The sequence below is a fragment of the Furipterus horrens genome, unplaced genomic scaffold, assembly GCF_987537825.1.
Source record: "Furipterus horrens unplaced genomic scaffold, mFurHor1.1.pri manual_scaffold_8, whole genome shotgun sequence".
NCBI lineage: Eukaryota > Metazoa > Chordata > Mammalia > Chiroptera > Furipteridae > Furipterus > Furipterus horrens.
The window spans coordinates 4,350,869-4,375,867 of NW_028327178.1; the positions used below are offsets into that span (position 1 = coordinate 4,350,869).

At 52.0% G+C, this 24,999-nt stretch overlaps 1 protein-coding gene across 2 annotated transcripts in view; it reads left to right on the forward strand.

Annotated features, from left to right (window-relative positions):
• RTTN (rotatin) overlaps nucleotides 1–24,999 on the forward strand; it is a 95,561-nt gene that overhangs the window by 25,756 nt on the left and 44,806 nt on the right. For both annotated transcript variants that reach the window (XM_090285397.1, XM_090285398.1), the window contains exons 14-28: nucleotides 900–1,026; nucleotides 2,464–2,589; nucleotides 3,067–3,183; nucleotides 4,020–4,159; nucleotides 6,747–6,918; nucleotides 8,271–8,370; nucleotides 10,254–10,342; nucleotides 10,734–10,851; nucleotides 11,097–11,193; nucleotides 11,810–11,878; nucleotides 13,807–13,995; nucleotides 14,614–14,853; nucleotides 15,938–16,082; nucleotides 18,738–18,892; nucleotides 22,450–22,669. In XM_090285397.1, coding sequence (XP_090141523.1) covers nucleotides 900–1,026; nucleotides 2,464–2,589; nucleotides 3,067–3,183; nucleotides 4,020–4,159; nucleotides 6,747–6,918; nucleotides 8,271–8,370; nucleotides 10,254–10,342; nucleotides 10,734–10,851; nucleotides 11,097–11,193; nucleotides 11,810–11,878; nucleotides 13,807–13,995; nucleotides 14,614–14,853; nucleotides 15,938–16,082; nucleotides 18,738–18,892; nucleotides 22,450–22,669 — 2,104 coding nt within the window. The remainder of the gene's footprint in view (nucleotides 1–899; nucleotides 1,027–2,463; nucleotides 2,590–3,066; nucleotides 3,184–4,019; nucleotides 4,160–6,746; nucleotides 6,919–8,270; nucleotides 8,371–10,253; nucleotides 10,343–10,733; nucleotides 10,852–11,096; nucleotides 11,194–11,809; nucleotides 11,879–13,806; nucleotides 13,996–14,613; nucleotides 14,854–15,937; nucleotides 16,083–18,737; nucleotides 18,893–22,449; nucleotides 22,670–24,999) is intronic.

Below are 24,999 nucleotides of genomic sequence, written 5' to 3' on the forward strand. Positions count from 1 at the left end.
ATTGCTTTCAGAAAGAGCCAGTTCCGTGGTGGTAAATATCAGCGAAGTGTGCGGTTTCCTCCTTGACTTATCTCCCACCTCCCATCACTGCCATTTTATGTGCGTGTGACATTTAAGGCCCACGCTCCTAACACGCACCAAGGGTGCGGCCCAGGACTCCCGGCTGCGGTCACCACGCGGTGCGCTCGGTCCCTGGGACTCGCTCACCCTGCGCAGCCGAGACTCCGTGCTCCCCTCGGACCGGCCCCGCCCCGCTCCCTCCCCTGGCAATGAGCCTTCCGCCTGCTTCCGTGGGTCTGACCGTCCCAGGCCTGCCTGCAAGTGAGATCACGCACTGTTTGTCCTTCTGTGTCTGCCCTGTTCCCCTTCGCGTCACGTGGCAAGTGGCAGGACTTGCTTCTTCCGTTTAAAAAGGCTGGATAATGTTTTATTGTATGTATACACCATGTGTCCTTCATTCATTGCTGGAGGGACACCTGGGTGATCTCCATACACTGACTTGTGAATAGTACTGGAATTAACATGGGGGTACAGGTATCTTTTCAAGATACTGATTTAATTTTTCTTTGCCTCTGTACCCAGAATTGGGATTACTAGGTCATATGGTCGTTCTATTTTTAATTTTTTGAGGAACCTCCATATGTTTTCCATAATGGTTGTACCAACTGCCATCCTAAGTATCGGTTTTTAAAGATATTTCGGGTGTTTTTCATACTCTTGAGGAGATATTCTCTGCCGTGAAACGATGAGTGCTTGGGTAAATACTACTCGGGTTACTTAAGTACGATCCCAGCTAGAGGAATCGGAGTGGGAAGAAACGCCTTCCCCTCTGCTCTTCCTCATCCCTGGGTGGGTGACTTCTCTGCCTGAGCCGGCTTGGCTGTCGTATCTTTCCCCAGCTGGGAGTCGGCGCAGGCCAGCCGGCCGCTGCAGGAGGAGAGTCAGAAGGTGCTTCTCCGGGCGCTGTCACACCCGCTGCCGCAGGCGAAGGCCGAGACCTACCGCTGCTGTCTGGGAGTCGTGAAGGTGGGTGTCCTGGGCTCCGATTCCTGGGGGCGCGCCCACAGTGCGTCTTCTTCTCACGGCCGCGAAGTTAAATCACTTCACCTGTTGGGTGAGATATAAGAACTCTTGCCGTAAAAAGTTATGATCAACTTAAGAAATTGTACTGTTAAATTTCCGTAACTTTGTAAGTCCAGCAGTTGAATAGCTTTATTAGAGATTTTATTAAGAATGGCATTTATGTTGTGATATTTAATGACGGAAGATTGTAAGGAGAGGTACCCGGTGTGGACAGGTGATCTCTGTGCTCAGGAGAAGTTTTAGGTTATTGCGGCTTAATTGTAGCTTCAGGTCCTTTTTGGTTAGTAATGTTTTTCTTTTGAAATACTTGCGCTCTTCAGTTTGCAGCCTCATGTCTGCCCTCATTTCTGGATAATTCTCAGCCGTTATTATTTCTCTTAGCCTTGCTGTGCTCTCCGAGGGGAGCGCTCCTGAGGTCTGTGTGAGACCTTATTTCACCCTCTGCACCCTTGAAGCCTTTTAGAAGTAGTTTCTCTGCCCTTTCCTGCTCCGTTCGGGGGCCATTCCTCAGTGCCGTCATTCAGTACGCGAATTCGTTCTTACTCCGTCTAATTTGCTTTTCAAAAAATAGCGGTAAAATACACATGACATAACCCTTAGCATTTAGGTCATTTTAAAGTGTCCAGTTAGAGGGCATTAAGTGCATTTACATTGCTGTCTGACCACCAACGTTATTCGCCCTCAGAACTCTTGCCTTCCCCAGCCTGGAGCTCGGAGGCCCCCCGCCCCCCCACCCCGTAAGCGACAGTCCTCACCCCCCGCCGCTCACGTCCTGACAGCCACCAGGCTGCGTTCCGTCCACCTTGGACTGTGGCATGCGCCTGTACAAGTGGACTCGTGTTTCTCCGTGTGTCTGTTTTCATTTAACACAGTATGTGCGAGGCTCGTCCGAGTTATAACAGGGACCAGAAGGGCGTTCGTTTTTAAGGCCGAATGACACTTTTGTCTGCATGTGCCACGTGTGTCCACCCATGTGTGGATGGGCGTTTGGGTTACTTTCATCTTTCGCTGTTGTAACCAGTGCTCCTGAGAACGTAGGGATACAAGTATCTGTTCGAGTTCCTGCTTTAACCCTCCTGGGCACGTAGTTTATTATGTTACTTATTTCCTCGATGGCTGTCACTGAACAACTTCCGAGGCCGCGTCTCAGCAGCTCAGTTGCTTTTCAAGGCCGCACGTGTTGGCAGGAAGCAGCACAGCACGCACCTCATGCAGACTCAGAACTGTGCGGCCGAAGAGTCTGTCCGTCCTCTCGACGTGGAAGAAACGTTCCAGTGAAGGGCAAACTAAGATTGGAATTGAATTTTAAATAGAAGAAAGAGGAACTTCTTGAAAAATCAGTGTCACTGATGTTTAAGAACTTGTTGTTTTATTTTCCAGGAATGTTTAGGTGTCCACAATGTTGGTAAGGCCGTTTCTTCACTTTGTGGTGGAGTTCATTTTCTACTCCACCCAAAAGTCCTGTATGAAATCTCTGCGTTTGGCATGCAGGAGCCCCAAAACGAGGTATGCATGTTAAAACTAAGTGGAAAAACTGTCTTAATTCCTCACGTCTTCAGCTAAATCACGGTGACGCCATTTAATTGGAGAGCATGATGAGAAACAGGAAGGAGACTTGCCGTGTGGGGTCAGGCAGGTTGTTTGAATAAGTGGAAATGTTGAAGAAAATAGGAGAATCAGAATACACGACAGACCCACTCCTGGAGAATTCAGGTGGAAGCGTGTACTGACGCCCTTTATCTCAGACGCAGAGCACCGTGCGGGAGCCCCGGGGAGCAGGGTGTCTCCTTCAGGGGCGTTTTCCTCCCGGGCAACAGTGTGCCCTGAAGGGAACAACAGGGGGGCCATGTGATGCCGCAGGGACACGCGCGCCGGCAGCACGGGCTGTGGGTCACAGCGCCTGTCCGGGCTGCGCTGCTGTTCCAGGCGCGGCCGGGACTCGGGTTATCTCACCTGTCGGGGTTCCGTCTGTGTGTCTGGCAGGTGAACGCCGCCGCCAAGGCCATCCTGCTGTACCTGCTGCAGGGGCGGCTGGTGATGACAACGCCAACCTGGGACAGGTTCATCGAGGCCCTGTGTCCCGTCGTCCCAGTGCTGCAGGTACGAGGGGCCGGCCCGCTCACCATGCGGCCTCTCCCGTGCACACGCAGGGGGCTGTCATGTTGTGAGAGACCCACAGGTGCGTGGGTGGGTTGGCAGGAAGTGGAGGGCTGCCTCTGTTGGCAGGGCGGCCCGGACATCCAGCTGGGGCCCACTTCTGTGTGCATGTGCGGGCCCTCAGCAGGGGGTGGGGGGGCTGCAGAGTGGGGTGCGGACCCTCAGCTGTGACCTGAAGGACAGAACTCACTCAGCCTTCGGTGAAGACTTCGGGGCAGAGCGCACAGGGCCTCTGAGCAGACTGTACATCACCGCTTGCTGCATGAATCGTGTCTGTGCACACGTGTGACCAGGGCTCTCCTCGGAGGCAGCCCTGTAGCAGGCCTTGTGTGTGTGACGGGAGCGAGGGAGGTGGGGTCCCTGCCCCTCCGTGGGCAGGTGGGGGTGGGCCCCGCCTCCTGGGGACAGTCCTGTAGTGCAGGAGCCAGGCCCCGGGCCCTGGGGCTCACCGTGCGGGGCGTCTGCCTCACCCGCCGCCTCCTGCGGGGACACGTCCACGGACGGGGCGGGCCTGGTCCCCTGGAGTCCTGGGAGGCGGGAGAGTCAGCAGGTGTCCGGAGTGTGAGCATGCTTTCCTGAAGGTCTTTAGGATATTTTTAAAATACAGTTTCAGGTAGGCCTTTCCTGTCATGTAGGTTATTTTGAAAAGTAACTCCCAGTTGAATTGAAAGAAATGTATGCGTTGCCTGAGAGATCAATTTAATTTTCATTTTCAAGTTCAAAGCTTGAGCCACGCGAATACAGTCGAACAACATCCTCTTTTCTGACGCCTCTGCTAGGGCTACGCGGACACGGAAGACCCTCTGGGGAAATGCATCCTCCTCCTCAGCACGGCGGGCTCCGAGGGCGGCGGGGGGCTGCTCCCCAGCACCCCCCGGCTCAAGTCCGTGCTGCGGCTCCTGCTCGTGAAGAAGCCGTCGTGAGTGCAGCAGCGCACGAGGGGCACGGGCGGGCGGGGGCGTGCTGGGAGAGGGTGGCCCGGCCGTAGTGCGACCCTTGGGGGGCCGGGACTGGGCAGGGCCGAGGGCAGCGACTGCTTTTGTCAGAGAGGGGAAGCTGCGGGGCGAGGCTCTGAGCGGACCCAGGGGTTCTGGGTGCTTCTGGAAACATCGCTCTGTTCCCAGTGTGGTGGTGGGACCTGCCTGCGGGCACCGCGGTGCTGGGTGCTGTCCACGGTGCGGGGGGCGGCCTGGGGGGCCACGGAGACGAGCAGCTCACAGAAGGGGCGCAGCGTCTCCCCGCCTCTCCTCCTGAGCATGCCTTGGCCTGGAGTGACCCTGTTCTACACGTTTGTTCTGGAAGTTCAGTGTTCCCGAGCAGCGGAGCGGGCCGGTCGCCGCCCCTGCCGGAGTGCGCAGGTCCTCTGATCTGCTTGACTTGTCCCCTTGGGGACCTGGAAGAGCGTGTCCTCCTCCATCATGAGTGTTAGTGTCACTGTCACTAACAGGAAAGGACAGGTCTGCTGCTGCCCCCTCCCTCCGTCCGTGCAGCAGGTGTGTTTGCTGCTGCGCCTCAGGGCACTGGTTAGACGTCATGCCGAGGACAGGATAAGCTTCGGGTCGGGCGGGGAAGCAGCGATGAGAAGGGGGGTTGGGTGAAAGGTGAGGAGGAGCACACGCTCTTGGCAGTGGACAGCTGTGTTCTCCCCAGACCTCACGTCCTGGTAACGCAGCGGCTTGTTTATAGGCAGGTGGTCAGGCTGAGGAACAAGTAGGTGCAAATGAGATCTGAAGAGCATGGAAGGAGGAAAATCAGAAGGATCAAGTGTAAAAGTCTCTGCGTAGCACAGTGTGGAGTTAGGGGGTGCAGGGGTGGAGGTCAAGTGCCTGCTCCTCCCCCTGCATCCCCCCCGTCCCCCCATTCCGGTGCTGATGCGGCACAGCCCTCCCAGGACCGGCCGTTGAACGCAACGGAAGTTTCTTTTCTGACCCCCCTTGGGGTCTCCAGTCTCAGGAAACAAGGACAGACCTGCCTTCGGGTAGGGCTCCGTGGCATAGAACCGAACGCAGCTTGGATCGCGTAGTTTTTCTGTTACCTGGTTCATTCTTCCGCCATTCCACCGGCTCATGGAGTCCACAGGCAGGACCCCCGTCTCCTGGCTCGCCTTTACGTCCTCCGCACTTCACAGAGGCCCTTGGACGTAACGATGCTCAGATGTGTTTGCTGGAAGAGGGAGAGCAGAGGAGGGAGTACGCGGACCCCGGGGCCCCTGTGAACCCGGGGGGAGGCTCAGTGCGTCCCCAGAGGAAGAGATGCACAGTGCGCGTGTTGCACATCAGTCTCTAGCTTTCTCACGGGCGGTAACGGCCCCTGAACTGACAGCCCCAGACTCCAGTGTCGGGGGCCGTGGAGGGAAGTGAGGGGAGCCCGGGGAAGGCACCATGTCGGGTCGGCTGCTCTGGCTCTCAGGAGGGAACAGCAGACGGGGCAGGGAGGAAGCCCTCCTGACTGCTCGCGCCGCCGGGGAGTTAGTGATCCTCCGCCGACGGGGGCATCTCTCAGTCACAGCGCAGGGACCCTGCTCACCGAGTGCCGGCGGCGGGCCTGAGAGCCGAGGACAGCGCCCAGCTGTGGCGCCAGCAGCCCGGACACGGGCACCCCTTCCGGGCCTGGGCGCGGGATAGGGCCGCGCGGCCTTACCCACCTGCTTTGTTCTCTGCGATAAAGCGAGACCGGCGTGACGACGGGCGCTGCAGGTGACCGCGCCGTGGCCGTGGCTGTGCGCAGGCGTCACGGCTGCCTTACGGGGGGTACCTGAGAGCTGTGGCGTGCGCTGGCACTTGACCTTTGCCCAGTTCCAGGGAGTCAGGAGCCCGTCGGAGGGGCAAGAGGCAGTCTGCTGTCTCCCGGCCCCGTGCCCTTCGTCCCCGGGCGGTCTCTCTGTTTTCCTTCCCGCTGTCGGCGGCCTGCAGAGAGCCACCTCTTCCTGAGCGCTCCCGTCTCTCACTCCGCTGCCTTCGTCCCTAACCCGTTCCAGATGAAACAGTGCTGATGGGCATCGAAAGTGTTTCTGTGTTCACATTGGAGGGGGATCTATATGATTTCTATACATCGTTGTGATGCCAAGTCTCGGTCATTAGTGTGGTTACGGCCCTAGAGGTTCAGCCTAGCGTTTGAACTCTGCTCACGGCTGTGGTAATTTTTATGATTGAGCCGCTCACTCGGCGTGGAGTCAGGAGTCGCAGATTTAATTTGCCGGTTGACTTACTGAAGTTGAATGTGGTATTGACTCCAGGTGACACTGATACTGACTGTGAAGTTGACAGTCTCAGTGAGTCTGTGTCTTCCTTTGTAATTATTGATTATGCTTTATTTCTGATGATTATTTATAAACATAAAACTGAGAGAACGATTGTAGTTACACACGAAATATTTTGATAGAAAAAGTAAAAGATTATCCGTAACGGCAGTAGAAGCGTGGCTAGTTCTTGTGTTGCTCTGCAGTAACTTGTGATTATAGACCTGTATACTCTACAGTGCTGACTTGGCACGCCTTGGTTCCTCAGGGTCCGCTCGCTGGCACGGAGGCTCTTGGCGCGTCACCTCACCGAGGAAGAAGGGGCTGATCGGAAGCGCCCTGCAGTAGATGCCGGGGTCCTCTCCAGGGTTACTAACCTGTTTGTCGTGAAGAACCCTATTGAGCTCAGACTGGATGACAGGAGAGAGCTGGTTATTAAGGTGACTATAACGTTGGAGTTTCTCTTTGTGCGGCTATTTGATACACTTGTACACATGCACCTTACATTTCATTCTTCAGTGTGTGTGATGTACTGGAGAGGGAGGGAAGTGGTAGCTTCAAGTGTGGTTATTATAAGATTTTATTTGTTTTTAGAGGGAGGGGAAGAGAAGGAGGAAGAGAAGGAGAGAAACATCAATGTGTGGTTGCCTCGTGTGTGGACCCAAAACTGGGGACCTGGCCCACAACACAGGCACGTGCCCTGACTGGGAATTGAACCGGCGACCCTTTGGTTCATAGGCCGGCGCTCAGTCCAGTGAGCCACAGCAGCCAGGGCTGTGTTCTGCCTTTACCTGGCCTGTGGACACATTTACTGAAGAGATGAAGTTCTTGAGAGCCTACTGTATGCTAGGCACTCTGCCCTTTTTCATTTAAAACATACACTGGAAATGCAGTTAATTTGAATAGTGTCTTAAGTAAAGCGTAAGGCTAATATAGTGGAAAGATCACTGACTTAAAGCTATTTACAATTTTTGTACTTCTGTTGGAAATTGCCTATACTAGCAGGAAAATAAAAGGCGCTATGGGAAAAATTTTTGGCCTCTTCGTTATGAGAGGAAAGACCTCCCACGGGGTGAAGGCCGTTCCTCTGCTCAGTGCAGAGCAGCCCCGCGCCTGTGGCAGCCCCGGGGCCACACATTCGGTGTTTGGGGCCCCCGGACAGCTGTGCAGCAGGCTTGGAGAGCCTTCCCTGGACCGCGGACCGGGCCCTGCCGGCGAGTCCCTGCGTCCCCTGCTCTGGCCGCCCCCGGTGCCCTGTGTGTGGTGGGCAGGGGCGGGCGGGGCTGTTCTGGAGCTGCCAGCAGGGCCTGTGGGGGGGCGGGGAGCGTCGCCTCCGCTCTTCTGTCCTCCCCGTTCCCGTCTCAGCTTCACCGCCTCAGACCCTGTGCTGGCACGAAGGGCGGCCGAGGACGGGGGCTGGGGGGCTTTGCTGGAGCGCTGGGCAGCGGGGACGTCCTGGCTCAGTCGGGCCGCGGGTCCCAGGTCGCCGGCCCCGCCTGCAGGGGCCTCCCTGTGATGGCCTGGGGCGGCGCCGGGGTCCGGGGCGGCGCCGGGGTCCGGAGCGGCTTCCCAGCAGAACTGCGCAGCAGGAGAGGCTGTTTGAGGCGGCTCTCTGTTGTGGGTCCTGTGCTCCTCCCGGGCCTGGCAGGTGACTGTTGCCCCGCCGCGTGTGTGGACATACGTCAGCTCCGCAAGGTGACTTTTGGAGCCTTGTTCTTACGGCAGGAACTATAAAACTTTATTGGAGAGTCGGAAGTGGATGAAAAACGCTTTTTCTTTTTTTGGTTTGCAGTTGGAGACCGTGGAAAAGGTGTATGCAGTCTTCGTCTCCGACGGCGTGGAGCTGGAGCTGCGGAGGGCGGCCGCCGAGCAGCTGGCCGTGATTCTGCAGGGTAAGGCCTCGGCCGCCGGCCCGGTCTGGCTGCGCTACAGCCTGGAGCTAAGAACGGGTTTTACATTTTTCAAGAGTGGTAAAAAAAGGAAAATAAAGAATATGGGACAGACACCTATACGGCCAGCAAAGGTTAACCTGTTAGCACCTAGTTCTCCACAAAGCAGGTTTGCTGGCCCCGGGTCTGCATTACCATTATTCTTACCTGCACATGTCATTCGACAGAATTATCTTCTAAGACATTGACATCGTGCTGATAGTCACTGCGCGTTCCTTCTCAGTTTCTCTAGTGTAGATGCTTTTAGTTCTATCTTGCTTAGAGAATCAATCGAGGAGTACTGTTTCTGGGTAGGTAAAATCATAATAATGTCCTGTAACACTTTTTTTAAGGGCTTATTTAAAATAAAAAAGAACGAGTAAAATGTGCTGTTAACTATGCAGTGTTGTTCTTCCATTGTTTGGGTTGGTTTCTTATTTTTCCCCTGTATTTGAAATGTGCGATTTACCTTTAATACTTGAGAGAGATGTTCATTTTGGATTGCATGGAAAGATTTTTCTGACGTGGAGGACGGGGCATGGTCACTAGTTCTGTCCTGGCGTCAGTAGGTACCAGGGTGAGAGAGGAATTGGGAGAAACACAGGCAGCCTGTTAGCGGCTTGAATAACAGTAACACAGACTAGAAAACAAGGCTCTAGAAAATGGGGTGAGCCTTGACAAAAGATTCAAGAACTGTTTGAGGAAGTATTCTTTCAGTATTGTCAGCATTTCAGAAATACAGCTTAGAGTTTCGGTGTGTGTTCTTCGGGGAGGAGTGAAACGACGTTTCAGATAGTGTCAGCTGAAGACAGTGACCGCGATAGCTTCTGATCCAGTGTGAATGGGGGTGTGGGGGTCTCTCAGCCTGTGTGTGCACTGAGAGTGCCCGAGAACACGGGAGCAAGATTCGTGTGCAAGTTATTAAGTACTAGTAACTAATCAATAAGCAGCTAGCATTTTGGAGCCGGTCTATCTCGTGTGTGTGTGTGAGGGTGTGTGTGAGTGTGTCTGTGTGTGTGTGTGAGTGTGTGTGTGTGTGTGTGTGTGTCTGTCTGTCTGTCTGTCTGTCTTAGTTCGTTCGGGCTGCTGTGCTGAGATACTGTAGACTCGGGGCTTATGAACAAGACAGTTACTTCTCCCAGGTCTGGGGGCTGGAAGCCTGAGGCCAAGGGGCCAGCAGGGCTGGTGTCTGGGGAGGGCAAGGGCGCCCTCTGGGCCTCTTTCCTAAGGGCACCCATCCCACCCTCATGCCCTCATCTCCTCCCAAGGCCCCACCGTCCCATTGGAGCTTTGGTTTCTACACAGGAATTTCAGGGGGACATAAACACTGGGTCCATAGCAGCATGCATGTACACACACACACTCAAATATCTACAGTATGTTACAGTCCCTTTCCCTTTATATTTGCTGTTCACAGTTTGAGGTTAGATATTTTATTTGTAGAAAAGTGATCGTGTTGCCAACCATATTTATACATTAACTTGTGAAGAATTCTAAACATTGAAATAATGGATTTAGAAAAGAGAAGTCAGTGAAACAATATAAGTACAATAATGTGTCATGTACATGTATGCCTAAAATTCTAGTACTTTTCAGAGTCTAAACTCGTTCAGTAAATTATTATTTTTTAACTTATTTTTTATAATACAGGAGTGAGATCTGCTTATTGCTTTAAAGTTTTCAAATTGTTCAGAGCTGTATTAAGTAAAAAGTTTGAAGGTTTATCCTTTAATTTCAACACCAGATGTGACTATTTTTAATAGTTTAAAAGCTATGTGGATGTCTGTTCTGTTTTATTTAAACTACAAAAAATGTCTTTAATTTTTGGTAACTTTTTTTGTCTGCAGATATTAAAATGCATGCTGTAGTGAAAAAGCTATGCTTAATTGACAAGATAATCGAGTATTTAAATGAATGTGTGGGTCAGGATGGTGAGGTAAGACCAGTGGGGATCTGGACATATTTTTACAGATCAGTATTTTTATTTATCAGATCTGAGAGTGAGTTCAGCTGAATTTGCCTAAGTCCTTGGAGTTTAAGTCCTAACACCACTACCTTGTTTGTTTATTTCTAAGATTGACATCTCTGTAAAGAAAAACTGATCTTGAAATCTCTGTGTGATGTCTACACAAAAGTATATATGAAGCTTATTTTTAGTGGAAATTAGTTCTTAATATTATTTGCATTTTTGTTTCACACAATTTTGATAAAGCACAACGTTTAGAATAAGATAAGAAGAAGAAGATACTAGGGTAACAGTCGAGTATGTTTGTTCTGCCCTCGGAGCCGATGGGCCTGGGGTAACGGCGTGTTTCCCTGCCGGCCAGGCGGTGGAGTGCCTGATCCCGCCGTGCCTGGCACTGCTGAGGAAGGTGCTCTGTGCGGACCCCGCCACCCGCGACGCCCTCGCCCAGCGGGCCTCGCTGCTGACCCTGCTGTTCAGAGGTGAGTGAGCACCTCCTGCCGCCGGTGAGGTCGCTCTGGAGCTGTAGGTGCGCTGTGTAACAGCAGGGAGGGAGCGTTTGCTTGCCGTTCGATGTACTTTATCTGTCCCTCAAAACAAACATTGAATACTTCGGTGGACGTGTCTCTGAGAGTGAACGCTTCTCCCTCTGAGTTTTAAGATACTTTACATTTGAAGTTCATTCTTTCTGACATTTCATGATGTCACGCTTCTCTCCATTTCACAGTTTCCTTGATATTTCATGAAGATTGTACTGTCGTGACTGAAGTCGGAGCGTTGTTTTGTCTTCTGCTATTTGACGAAGTCTCCAGGATGGATATGTGGTGAGTGAGCTCTTAGAGACCCAAGGGTGCCTGCGCACAGCTGTTTGCCTGGGGCTTCCTTGCAGCCCTGCAGCCGTGCGTGGGGCTCTCTGCCTCAGGGGGCGGGTCTCTCGGGGGTAGGTGCGCCGTGGGGCGAGTCTGGGTTTGCGTGGGAGCGTTCCAGAGCCCGATGGCTCCCAAAGCCACGCTGCCCCTTTCTTTGTGAGCATCACGAGATGTAAAATTTAAAATCACTGCCGTAATTTTTGTGAGTGATCTGTTTTTCAGACTGTATTCTCAATTTTGCATGTTTTTCTTTATTATTTTATGGGAAACGTTTGGGAAGATGCTGAGGGTGATAATATCTGTTTAGCACCAAGGTCAGCAGGAGGGGGCACGGGTCCCCCGCCACCACGGCACCCGCGTTCCTTTGAGTCAGTGCACGCCCCAGAGGGGAGCGTGGTTGCGCTTCATAAGCAAATCCGAGTCGCCGCCCATGGGTAAAAGCTACACGTACTGAACGCTGGGACCGGCAGCCGTGTGCGTGGGGCTCAGGCAAGGCCGGGGAGCGCGTTGTGTGTGTCAGCGGGGGGCTGCTCAGCTGTTCCTTCCCTTTTGTGTTTCCTTCCTGAAACAGGTCTGTGACTCCTCCCGGGAAACCCTCCTCACAGCCAGTCTTCAGTTTGCCTGTGTCCATTTTTAGAAGGTAAAGGATGTTTCTCTTCGTTTTTCTTGAAGGATAACTATTGCTACAGAAACGGGAATGAGAACCTGTCACTCTGTCCCAGTTTCCATCTGGCATGGAAACCACGTGGCCCGCAGTGCTTTAATGTTTGCTTCACAGCGGTCCTCGGCGAGCCTAGTAAGGGCACCTCCCCATCTCCAGGTTTCTGTCTTGGGTATGTTCAAGTCCACAGGACGTTCACGCCCACAGGACACTCGGGTCCAGAGGACACTCCCGTCTGTCAGACTTTCAAGTCCACCAAATGTTCCTGTTCATAGGACCTTCCAAGGCCATTCACAGGACATTCACGTCCACTAATGTTCAAGTCCACAGAACGCTCATGTCCACAGGACGTTCACTTCCATAGAACCGTCATGTCCACAGGATGTTCACACCCACCGAATATTTAAGGCCACTGAATGTTCACATCCACTGAGTATTTAAGTCCACTGAATGTTCAGATCCACGGGACGTTCCGGTCCACAGGAGTTTCATGTCCACTGAACGTTCAAGTCCACAGAATATTTTTATGTTCATAGAACGTTCACATCCACGGGACGTCCAGGCCCACAGGACACTCACGTCTATCTAAAGTTCAGGTCCACCAAATGTCCATGTTCACAGGACCTTCCAATGCTACAGAGTGTTCTATTCACAGGACATTCACGTCCACTAATGTTCAAGTCCACAGAATGCTCCGGTTCATGGGACGTTCAGGTCCACACATTCACAGAATGTTCCGTTCCACAGAAAAGTCAGAAAACTGAGCAGTGAACACTGGCACACCGTTCAGCCTAGATTTAGCAGTTATTAGCGCATGGGCGCTCTCTCTCTCTCTCTGTCTCTCTCATAGATTTATTTATTTACATGCAATGTTTTTCCTCCTGACCCATTTGAAAATAAGACATAATTTTGCTTTCCTCCTAATTATTCTAGCATGTACTTCCTTAAATCTTAAGTAAAGGACATTTTCCTACATGACTACTGTACATGTAACATACATAAAGTGTACGAATCGTAAGAGTACTGCTGATGAGGTTTCCCAGACACAGCCGTGTGACCGCCCTGCAGGGCAGGGTGCAGGCCGTTCCTCGCCTGCCAGGAAGTGTGCCTCCTCATTGCTTCCCACGTTGCTGCCCGTTGTTGCTGGCTTTGCCGTCATAAACAGAGGGCACTGCATGCGGCTCCTTTTGCCCACCGTGCAGAGATGTCCCTGTCGGCCCCTTGCCTTGCTCTGTAGGAGTCAGTGTCGGAAGGTGCAGCGGTGGGTCTGCGTTCGGTCAGTGATGGGCACGTGCTCTGAACACGTGTGGGCCAGAGAGTACTGCTTCCCAACAGTATTCCAGGGGGCGACGACAGCTTCCCGGCCCCCACACCTCGCCAGGCCCTGGTGCTCGCCCCACCAACTCCTTTCTTTTCTCTCTGCTTTTCTCTTTTTTTCTTTCATTCTTTTTCTCCCCTCCCCTCCCCTCCCCTCCCCCCCTCCCTCCCTCCCTCCCCCCTGCCCCTCCCCTCCCCTCCCCTCCCCGCCCCCTCCCTCTTTCCTAGAACCATTACAACAGCTTTACTTGCAGTAGACAATAGCTAGAAACGTCCCAAGTGTCTAAGGGCGGGGAGAGCTGGTGAGTGGCCCGTGCTGTCGTCACACGTGGGACACGACACGGCCCTGAGAGCACACTCCTCTCGCCCCCCCTGCGCGTCGCACAGAGAGCGGGGCTCCTGGCGGCGCGGCCTCGGGAGGGAGGGGAGCGCTGGTTCTGGGAGGGCGGCGGGCGGGGACGGAGCCCTTGCCCACGCACCCCTGGGGGCCCGTGCGACGGGTCGCGTGGGCCGGCCCCCGCGGGCGGCCCGGCCGTTGGAGCGCGTTAAGGACGTGAAAGCGGGTGCTCACCGGTGCGCGCTCCCCTCAGGTACCAGCTGCCGGTGCGCGCGCTCGGCCACCACGCGGTGAGCCCGTACGCCGTGGTCCTGCCCTTGTCCGCCGACTGCGCGGCCCTGCAGCCCGTCTCGGACATGCTGAGGATGGCGTGGAACCTGTCGTGGCATCACGGCGCCGCGCGCCTCTTGGAGCGGATGAACGCGGGGGCGGAAATCCACGAGTAAGCCGTTCCGCTCAGTCGAGAAAGCGTGTACATCTAACGACTTAGGCTTTATTTTTCCTTTAGGCCAAGCAGTCGTTTTACGTACTGTCACCCAATTCTGCTTCTGCCCTGAAGATGATGATTTTTACCTTGTTTCAAAGGACACGTGTGTGCGTCACTTTTTAGAAACGACCACACAAGGGAATGAAAAGGAAGAGCATAGAGCACCATGCTGTGGTAGAGATTATAGAAAGTCTGCTGAGTTTCGTGGTGTGAGTCACTAGGCAGGGTGCTCGGGACTGCAGTCCAAGGTCAGGACGTGGGCGTAAGACCGTGTTCATGACGCGAGGCCGACGGTGACCGCGTCCGAATGTCCGCGCCCCAGTCCGCCAGAGCCTTCGCGTTCGCATGGAACTCGCTGTGGGGCGGCGGGAGCAGGAGGGCGTCGGTAGGGGCGCATGGATGCTGGTGTGGGAGCCCCTGTGGGCAGACAACCGGCCCAGGCTGCCTCTGGCCGTGAGCCGACCTTTATCAAAGAGAATGAAGGTGAAATGGGATTTCCGAAAAAGAGTTTATAATGAAAGTGAGCTTTTATTTTAATAGCTTCATGTCACCTTTTTTTTCCTGTTCGTTCAGCTTCTCAGACACCTTGCAGCTGTCCTCCGAGGACATCCTGGCGCTGAAGGTGACGCTGGCCGCCAGCGGCCTGGGGGGCTGCCTCCAGGACATCGTGGATGCTGCGGGCCACAAGGAAGTGAGGGCCGCGGTCACGAGCATGGGCTTTTACTTCCTGAACGACCGGCTGTCTTCCGAGGGTGGCGCGGGCCCACGCGGGGTCGCCCTACGGTCCTTGGCTTGGCACACCGCCCTCAGCAGGTCAGTGGGAGCCCCAGTCCCCGGCGTCAGAGACCGGACTGACGTGTGTGTGGCCTGGTCACCGCAGCTTTGAAGATGACAGCATGTAGCTTCACTGTGGCTGTCATGAGAAAACCCAGGATATTTATCCCCTGCAATAAATATCTAATAACAGCAGGGGAGAAAAGCTGTAACCTAACCACTGCACGTTAGAGGGAATTATTAATAAACTTATAGCAATTTTGAAAATACCCTTCTCACGTAGAATTTTGTGACCTCCTGAAAGTAAATGACTAGGCTGGGACGTGAACGAACACCCCGAATGTTTATTCCTGTCCATACTGCCAGTGACCGAGGACGTCAGAGGGCCGGTGGCAGGCCGGGCACCCTTGGAGCAGGCTGTTTCCTGTGGCTTCACTCTTGCTTTTTTCCATAAGGGAACGATCTCACTTTTGTTCTTCCTGTGACTCCATGAAGCCGGTGCCCCATGGGGAGGTCCGGTGGCGGCCGTGGGAGGGGCGCTGGCCGGCCCTGCGAGCCTTTGCCTGGCAGCGATGGGGACGCGGTGGCTGGCAGTGGCGGTCTCCCCTGTTAGCTGCCCTCTGACTCTTGTAGAGAGTGGGGGTGGGGCAGGGGGTGGAAGGTGGTTCTCTGGGCCCGGGGCTGCGCCGGAGGCGGCCGTTCTGCGCTGGGGGCAGCCCACTCTGCCTGGGAGGAGGTTGGGGCCTGCGTTTTCAGGGGTTTGGCAGGTTAGATGGTTTAAACAGCACCCATCTTTAGTATTAAATTGTGTAAGCTGACAGTTAAGTTCTGTGAAAATAAAGGCAGCGACTATGCGGACGTCCTTCCTCCCCGGTCACTGCGGCCCTTCGCTGTGGCTGTGCTCTGGCCATCCCTTTCGTCTGCTGCGGGTCACCGAGCGGTGCCGTGCGTCTCCCCAGCTCTGTGTCACGTTGGTGGCCTGCTGGTGGCCGCGGGGCACAGTCACACTGTGGAAATGGGCAAACCCAGCAGATCCGCACCCACTTCTCAGCTGGTGGTTGAACATTTATCAGCACACCCCTGGAAGAGCCAGAAGTCGTAATTATTGTCTTCTTTATTGCAGGTTTTTACAGGTGCTTCCTGCTTGCATTGAAGACGAGAAACTGCTCATAGATATCATCCATTTTTTAAATAAGTTATTGAAGGAACAAAGAAAAAATGCATCAGTGGAACTTCTAAACTGGCTTCTAGAATTGCTTCTTAGACCTGTAAGTGTCGCTAAGGGGTTTGGGTTGCAGTCTGACAAGTGATTTATTTGGAAGTCATTAATACTATGGCATGGAAAATAAAACCCTAAGTAAAGCGCCCCTCATGTTGCAGTAGATGGCTCACAGCCCCGTGGCCTTCTTGCGGTGGCTGGGACCAGGCTTACTGAATTCAGAGTCTGTAGGTGAACGGGCCCGCAGTCTTGCTGTTGAACAAAACCCACTTCCTGTGAGTCTTCTGCTGCAGCTGTGTTCTGAAGTGGGGATCCGGGGCTTGGGGGTGTGGGCGGGGAAGTGGGGAGGCCGGGAGCAGAGCCGGCGGGGGCACGAGGGGCGCGGTGGGGGGGTGGACTGCAGCGCAGAGCTGGAGGGGCTCAGGCTTCCCTGTAGGCTCACGTGGCCTTGCCCCGCCAGCCCCCGCCACTCCCAGCCCTTCAGCTGACGGGGTGCCGCGGAACGCTGGCCAGGAAGCCGGCTTACGGTGTATTGTTGTCTGTGTTTCTTCTCTGTTCAAAAACCATATGAATTTACTTAACCTAGTGAAGATAGACCTTCCTAAAAGTACCGCATGTGTGTCTGTCGGGCCGACGTTCCTGGCACGGGCTCACCCAGAGGTTGCGGGGGGCAGTGCACACCACTGCCGTAGGTGGAAAATGGGGTGCGGTGCCTGGTAACCGGGCTTAAGGAAAAGGAGCCATCGCTACAGAAATTGCTGCCTTTTGGAGGTCAGCCGAGACAAGGCAATGGCCCGAGCAGTTGGTGTAACGTTAGGATGGAGCGCTGGTGTCTGAAGGCAGGACCTTCGGGGACGATTAGGCCCTTGAGAGTCACAGGCATTGGTAGAGGCGTCTCTTTACTCCTTATTTTACTTAAGGAGTGGGGATTCATGCCATGTCTCAGGCGTGAGGCTGCTGAGGGTCCCTGAGTCCGAATGTTACATGCAAGCACACGGCGGGCTCCAAAGGGAACCAGTCTCCGCGTTTACAGGCCAAAGCAAGTTACAGCCGGCGTGAGAGTCTCCGGAGGAGTCCTAGTTTTCGGTTATTCACGCTCCATCAGTATATTCATGTATGAGTCTGTACTGCCACCAAATTTTTATCTGTATATCAAAATTAATACTTCCTGATAGTGAAGTTATATTTTGCCCAGATGGGATTGGCATGAAAACCAGCGTGTTCATGTCGTCAGCGTGTATGAGGGTTGGAGGGGCTGCGGACCCAAGTCCGCCTTTGATATGTGGGGCTAGGAACACTCGGGGGTATATGTTTACTTTTGTAATTTTATTAAATGAGTATATGATTGCTTAACTCATGTATGAAACATGCAAGTGGTAGTTATGCTTCATGTAATTTTACTTGATCCAAACGAGGCAGTTCTTGCCTAAGAGGAAAGGAAAAGCTGGGGAAAAGCCGCTCAGGTGTGCAGCGTGGTCAGGAAAGCTAGAAGCAGACGTCTGTCCCCAGTGCTGTTCAGAGTCTCTCGGGTATGTGGTTTGTAACCGTGCCCACCTGACTGAAGTCATCACGTAAACATCTTGGAATCCCCATTTTTCTCTTTTTCTCCTAAAGAGAATATGGCTGTTTCTGAGTTGAGTTCTTGAGGGGAAGGATTTTATACCAGCAGCAATGAAGTCTGACTGTCTCTCTGGATGTTGCGCCTGCACCGCCGCCATGACCTCGGGCTGGGGACAGAGTGTCAGCCAGCTTTGCAGCATCACGCTTCTGAGCTGAAATCCTTGCTCTGCCCATTCTCAGGACTTTGGACAAATTACTTGACCTCTTTGTAATCCTCTGTGTGCCCATGTGTAAAATAAGAAAATGCAGATTTTCTCCTTCAGCGGAAAAGTTACGTGAAATCTTGTTTGGTTTCAGCCTTCAGCGCACTGCCTGTGACGTTATAGATGGTTAACGAAGGTGCCATCTCTCAGTTAATGCTGGGGTCAGCGTGACATTTTCTGTTCTCAGTATCATTAGGGATCATCCTATTATGTTTCTTTAGTTACATTTCTTACAAGTGGGAAACAGGAAAAATTTGGAATAGTGTTAGTTTTATTTGTTTATTAGCCTCGCCAGTTGGCAGAGATTCCAACAGTAGTGACACTGGGCTGTGGGCCTTCTCGCCCTGCTGAGCTGTGTGTGTGGCGTGCGCTTCCCAGGGCCCGAGGCAGCCTGCAGCCAAAGCCTCCCGCCGCGGGGCCTCCTCCGTGGTCCCTTCACTGTGCAGAATGCGTGCGTAGGTCACAATCAGCGCTGAGCTGCTCGGGGTCCCTGTGGTCAGTCCTCATGCTTGAAAAACAGTCAGAAATTAGCATGTTTTTGAAGAACTATTGATAATAAGTTAATGTATAAAATGATTCTAATGGTGGGGTTTTGCACTTGATCTCAGTTTTGTTAAAAATATAGACACTCCCACACAAAAAGAGGAGTGTGTACGTGTCTGCTAAAGGCCACGGCCTCCGTGAGGGGCGGTGGCGGGCAGTTTGTTTTTGCCGTCTGCTGCTCCGTGTCCTCCGCACTGTCTGTGGAGCAGACACATGGAGCCCCCTGGCATGCATCGTGCTTAGTTAACCCCGAGCGCCGTGAGTGGCCGGGGCCTTCCAGGCCACCGCGCGCGGCCTCCGTTAGACTCACTGTGTTTTCTGCCCACTTCGTTTTTTAGAGCCCAAACCCACTGCTGGACCTGCTGGTTCTGACGGAGTCCCAGGCACGCGAGGACGCAGATGACGTCCGGGCCGCTGTCCGGCAGCAGCTGCAGAAGGAACTGATGGCCTTTTTCAATGCCCTGCTGCCCAGCTTCTCGGCAGTTACGGACAGGTACCGTCGCGTCGCTGAGGTTCGGGGACATTGATGGAGAACCACGTTCTCTTTCGACTTCCAAAGGGTCTTCCTGTTCGCTGGCTTCCCGTTACGAGAGGAAGGACATCAGCTACGACCTGTGGGGCGGGCGGCCGGTGTTCCAGCTGAGTCCCTGGCGCGGCCCGAGTGGGCTCTCACGCGCAGGGTGTGAGCCGCCCTCCGGGTGGTGGTTCCCGGCCCATCAGTTCTCGGCTCACCGGCCTGAGCGGCCACTCCCATTCTGCGCCTGCAGGCGTAGCTCTGCATTCGTGCTTCTCCAAGGTGCTTCTGACAGTATTTTAAAAAATCTTAAAAATTAGGTACATTTTATTATCTATTTGGACCATTTAAAAATGTAGACTTGATGGGTTTTGGTACATTCACAGTCTTGCGCAACAATCACAGTTTAATTCCAGAGCATTTTCATTTCCCCCAGAGGAACCCTATACCCACTCACCAGCCTCTGCCCAATCACCCCTCATCCAGGGCCCGGGCTGCGACGCAGGTCCCTCCCGTGTCTGTGGATTTGACCTTTCCGGACATTTTCTAGAAATGGGATCACACAGCATGGCCTTTTGTGTCTGGCTTCTGTCCCCCAGTGTCGGGTGTTCAGGAGCGTCCGTTTCATAGCGCATCCCAGTGCGTCCCCCCCCCCCCGCCCCGTGGCCGAGTAATGCCCCACGTGCCAGCGCACCACACGCTCGCCTGTGTACCGGCTGGTGGCCGTAGCGCCGCTGTGAATGTTTGCGTGTGCATGTCTGGGAGCTCGTGTGGCGGGTCTGCCTCCGTTTCTGACGCACAGCCCGGCCAGTCCCCGCATCCGGCAGCCCCGCCCCCGCCCCAGCACCGGTCACTCATTGACTCTCTGGAGAAACTTCCAGGCAAGGTCCTCTCCTGTTTTGGCCCTGGGTGGTTTGTTTTTTGTTGCTGTTGAGCTGTCTTTATAGATTCTGGACATTAGTCCCTTACCAGATACATATTTGCAGGTTTTTCTGCACCGTGGGTTGTCTTTTCGCTCTCGATAGTGGCCTCTGACGCACGGACGTTTCTAACTTGGTGAGCTCTTCTGTGCTGAAATGCCGAGGCCCTGCTGGAAGGAAAGCCCCACCCCACACACGTGACGTCATCGTAAACTAACTGAGGTGTCGGAACAGCTCCGCTTCAGCTCCGCACTTGATCAAATCCCAGCGATCAGCCCCCAGCCCGAGTCCTGTGACCGAAGGGCGAGCGGTTACTATGGGAAGTTATTACGCACTTTCCTGTTGAGAGCTCTTTGTAAGGAAGTGTGATGTGTAATCACAGACGGAGAGAACTGTGAAGAGGCAGGAAACTGTCTCCTGTAGTTAAGAGAGAAATTAAAAACACATCCGTAGATGTCAGATAGAACTTTTTTTTTTAATATTTATTCATTTATTTATTTTTAGAGAGGGGAAAGCAGAGAGGGAGAGAAACATCACTGTGTGGTTGTCTCTCACTCGTGCCCCCAACTGGGGACCTGACGTGCAACCAAGGCATGTGCCCTGACTGGGAATCGAACCAACGACACTTGGCTCGCAGGCCGACGCTCAATCCACTGAGCCACAGCAGCCAGGGCTCAAATAGGAGAACTTTAAGGCTGCCATTATGAATAATATTCTTTTAAATGAGCATAGTAGATATTTTAAATAAGTATAACAAATAGACAAGATTAATAAGCACATGGAGAATACCAGCGGCAGGCAAATGGAGACGGCAGAAAAGAACTAAACACAAATTCTACAACCGAGAAATATAGTCTCTAAACTAAAGAATTCTCTGTGGGGGTTAACAGCCGACGGGGCCCAGTGAAAGGGAACACACGTCACTACGGATTCCGCTGGAGGGCCGCCTGGGAGCCTCCTGCGCACTGAGATGTTTCTGTCCTGTTACGTCAGGGGTCACGTGTTTATATACACACATAAAACCATCGTGTTGTGTGCACGTAAAGGTGGCGAGTTTTACTGCAGGCAGATTCTGCCTCAACACAGCGCTGAAGGTCAGGACACCGTGCACCCAAGCCCGTACACCTGGGCCGGGAACGTGCATAAGAGTCCCTGGTGGGCGTGCTGTACCGTGTCCGCGTCAGTAGCTCGGGAAGCTGCGTGTTAATGAGCATCGCAGCAGTCCTTGGACGCGACCGGGGAACGGCGGTGTGGACTGCTCTTTAGGCAAGCTCTGACGTTCAGGAGAGGCGTGTTAGAAACACCTTCCTTCATGGGTCGGCCGAGAACAGGTCAGAACTTTTGTTTGTTGTAGGGTAGAAAGTATGTGTGTTTATAGATTGTGGGTCAGGTGCCTCTTGTAAGGGAAAGTCAGAGTAAGAGGGAAAAGGTGGGGGGAGAAGAGACAGGCAGGTGGGGGAGGAGGAGAGGGAAGCGGGGGGAGAGATGTGTATCGAGGGGAGACCACTGAGTGAGCAACGTGTCAGAGAACATGGGGGTGAAGAGAGAAACATGGGATGAGAGCATTTGTTATGGTCCTCAGGAGATTACTTTGTTGTTGGCCTGTGAGAAATAGGAACTTATATACATAACTTAAAACTTTAAAAGCATCTGGATGACAGACACATAAAAATTACGATCTTTACCAATTGTGTAGCTGTGCACCTATAATATTGGGGCAGAACAGGCAATAGTCTGTAGTTGTCAGCTTTGGAGTCTATGGATCTGTAAAACTGAAGAGATTTAAGACTTTAGTCTGTGTTTTCTTATTCAATGATATCACTTTTCTGGGAATTACATCCTTGGATCTGTGCCTAGCTACTTAATTTTGGAGGTTTTATTTTCTGATAGAAAATGTATGTGATTGTTTTGATGGTTTTGTATAAATTATGTGTCAAATGCATTAAAACCTTTCATTTTATTTTAGCTTTCTGGGAAAAAATACATTTTAGCCAATTAAAAATTCAATTTTTTAGTGATAGTGAACGATTAAAAGTATAGGTTTAATATGTAGCAATTAAACTCATTTAAAATATGCATTTAACTTTCCATTCCAATTTTTCTTATTATTGGATGACAATACCGATATCCATTTATGTATTTTTCTTTAAAAAAAAAAAAGATTTTATTTATTTTTAGAGAGAGGGGAAGGGAGGGAGAAAGAGCAAGAGAAACACTGATGTATGAGAGAAACATCCATAGTTTGCCTCTTGCACACCCCCCACTGGGGTCCTGGTCTGCAACCCAGGCCTGTGCCCTGACCGGGAATCGAACTGGTGACCTTTCCATTTGCAGGCTGGCACTCAATCCACTGAGCCACAGTGGCCCGGACTATGTAGTTTTCAGTGCAATTATTGCTGGTATTTTACAGTCTATACCCAAGGTGGTGGTTTAACTATGCTTATTATTATTATTTTTGAAAAGTGTTCTTTGAGAGGAAATATTCTCTGCCTTTTCTGTTAGTTCATACTTCTGCGATTCAGGATTTGCCAGGAACCCTCTATCACCCGTAAGGCACCCCTCGTCACGCCATCCCGCCCGCCCTGTGGTTGATTTCTCCCTTCTCTGCGTCCCCAGGAAGTGCTTGGAGCTTTTCCACGCTTTCCAGACGCAGCTGGCCCTGAAGCTGCTGCAGTGCCTGCGTGTCACGGACGCGCCGCACTTCTACGGCCTGCCCTCCCTGGAGAGGACCCTGCGGGGCATGGCCCACCTCACCGCGCTGCCCGGCTGGGGTGCCCACTCGCCCCTGGCCAAGCCGCTGGAGATCTGCGTGAAGTACTTGTCGGGGCTCCTGGAAGTAAGTGGCAGTAGCAGGGACTGTCCCGACACGAACAGCAGCCCTCAGTGAGTCGTGGCTTACCGTCTATCCAGGAAGGAAGCTCACTGTTAGGAGTACCCCGGTTTTCCAGAAAATAAACTAAGGCTTGCATTGGGGTCTTCTCATTTGGGTAATTAGTTCATTTACTTTTATTGTCTGTGGCTGGTGAGATGAACTCCCCACGCCGGCTCTGCGTCACTGCCCCGGTCCGCGCGGCTCGGTTGCTGCCTGTAGGTGGGGCTCGTTCATTTCAGCTCCGTGCGTTCTCCACTGCAGAGGGGAAGGGCAGTGACTGTCTTCTGTTCTGTTCGGCTCAGAGCAGTTTTGGGTGTTGCTGCCCTGAACATTCCTATCTCGGTGAAAATGAGTTGTTGGAATTTTATTTTCTAACTAGTGTTTATATGTGGAAATGCACTTAGATTTTACATATTAATCATGTACCAGCAAGTCTTATTCCAAACTCAAAGGAAAGGCTTTACTTTTTCACCTTTCAGTAGTATCCTCTTTGTGGTAGTTTTTTCAATTCAAGAAAAATCACATTTAGGAATTTTCTTCTTGTCCTATTTTGCTAAGAGTTTTTTTTAATCATAAATGTATATTGCTTTTTCTGTGTCTTTTAAGATAGTCATAATTTTTTTCTCCTGGAGTCTATTAAAGATGATGAATTATAGTGATGGATTTTAAAATGTTAACCTTGAATTTACGGAAAAATTCCAACTAACTCATGATGTATTATTTCTTTTGTAATATACATAGATTTAGGTGGTTAGTGTTTTAAATCTTATTCTCCCTATTTTCTTCTGCAAAAATGATTTTAGAATTACTGCATCTTCCTTCTTATGAAACCTCTCTTCAGGTATTAATATTAAAATCATACCATCTACATATATATGTATATAATCTTCTCTTCATATAACCTTTTCCATCTTTGGAGCAGTTTATTTGAATTGGTGTGATTTTTAACTGAGATGTTTGGTAGAATTCAGTGTTGAAGCAATCAGGGCCTGGAGTTTTCTTTATTGGAAGGTTGTAAATGAATTGAATTTTTTAACTTTAGAATTATTTAGATTTTGTATCTTTTTGTGCCAGTAAGTTATATAAGGTGTGTTTTTCTAGAGTTTAACCTAAAATTTTGAATTCCTTGTCCTAAAATTAGTCATCAGATCATCTCACCTATTAAGTACCTGTCGGACGTGTAGTGAGGCCCCACTTCATGGCAGACATTCGCTGTCCGTCTCCCCAGCGTTCTCGGAACGGTCCTGTTGCCCGCTCACCGTCACCTGCCCTCTCACCGTCACCCACCCTCTCACCGTCACCCGCCCACTCACCGTCACCTGCCCTCTCACCGTCACCCACCCTCTCACCGTCACCCGCCCACTCACCGTCACCTGCCCGCTCACCGTCACCCGCCCTCTCACCGTCACCCGCCCTCTCACCGTCACCCGCCCGCTCACCGTCACCCGCCCGCTCACCGTCACCCGCCCGCTCACCGTCACCCGCCCGCTCACCGTCACCCGCCCGCTCACCGTCACCTGCCCGCTCACCTTTGCTTACGCATGGCCTCCCTTCAGCAGGCCTGTTTCTGTTCTTCGCACACAGACACTCAGTGTGTCTTGTTTGACTGGCTGGCCTCTTCCATGGGTTCTTTACCTGCAGCATCTCATGTCACTGCTGTGGTGCCCACGCATCTCGTTCTTACTTTGTCTGAGGTGCTGGCCTGTCAGACCCCAGGCTTTTGGGGACCGTCTTTGGACCATCTCCGCTCTCCCGAGTTCCCCACTGGCTGACCGCAGTGATGTAGTTTAAGTTACGTGGTGCCTAGTGTGTGATGTTTAAAGTCGAATGCAATTGGAGTGCTGGAATGTGACCTAAAGGAGTGTAAATTGTGTGTACTTAATTTCTGTGCTTTTGTCATTAAATCTTGTTTTAGGTGATGTTGCTGGAAATGCCGCTTCAGAGGATGTTATCTAGAATTTTTCCCTAAAAGTTGATCTTGCTTCTTAAGATTTCAAAACCCCAAATATTCTTAGCTTAAGTATAAAATTTAATATGAATTTTTGTGTATCCATTTTAATGAAATAATTTTTTTTTCTCTTGAATAGTTATAAATACTGGAAAAGGGCAGTTATATTAATTACTTATCTCATATTTCAAGGTGTCCATGGTAAGAAATGTGTGAATTTTTAGAATGGATTTATTAGCTAAAGACTTACCAAATATGTTTTAAGAAGAAAGCTCCCTAATGCATTTAAAATACAATTCAATCTACTATACAATTCAATAATGCTAATTTATAGCATTATTTCTAA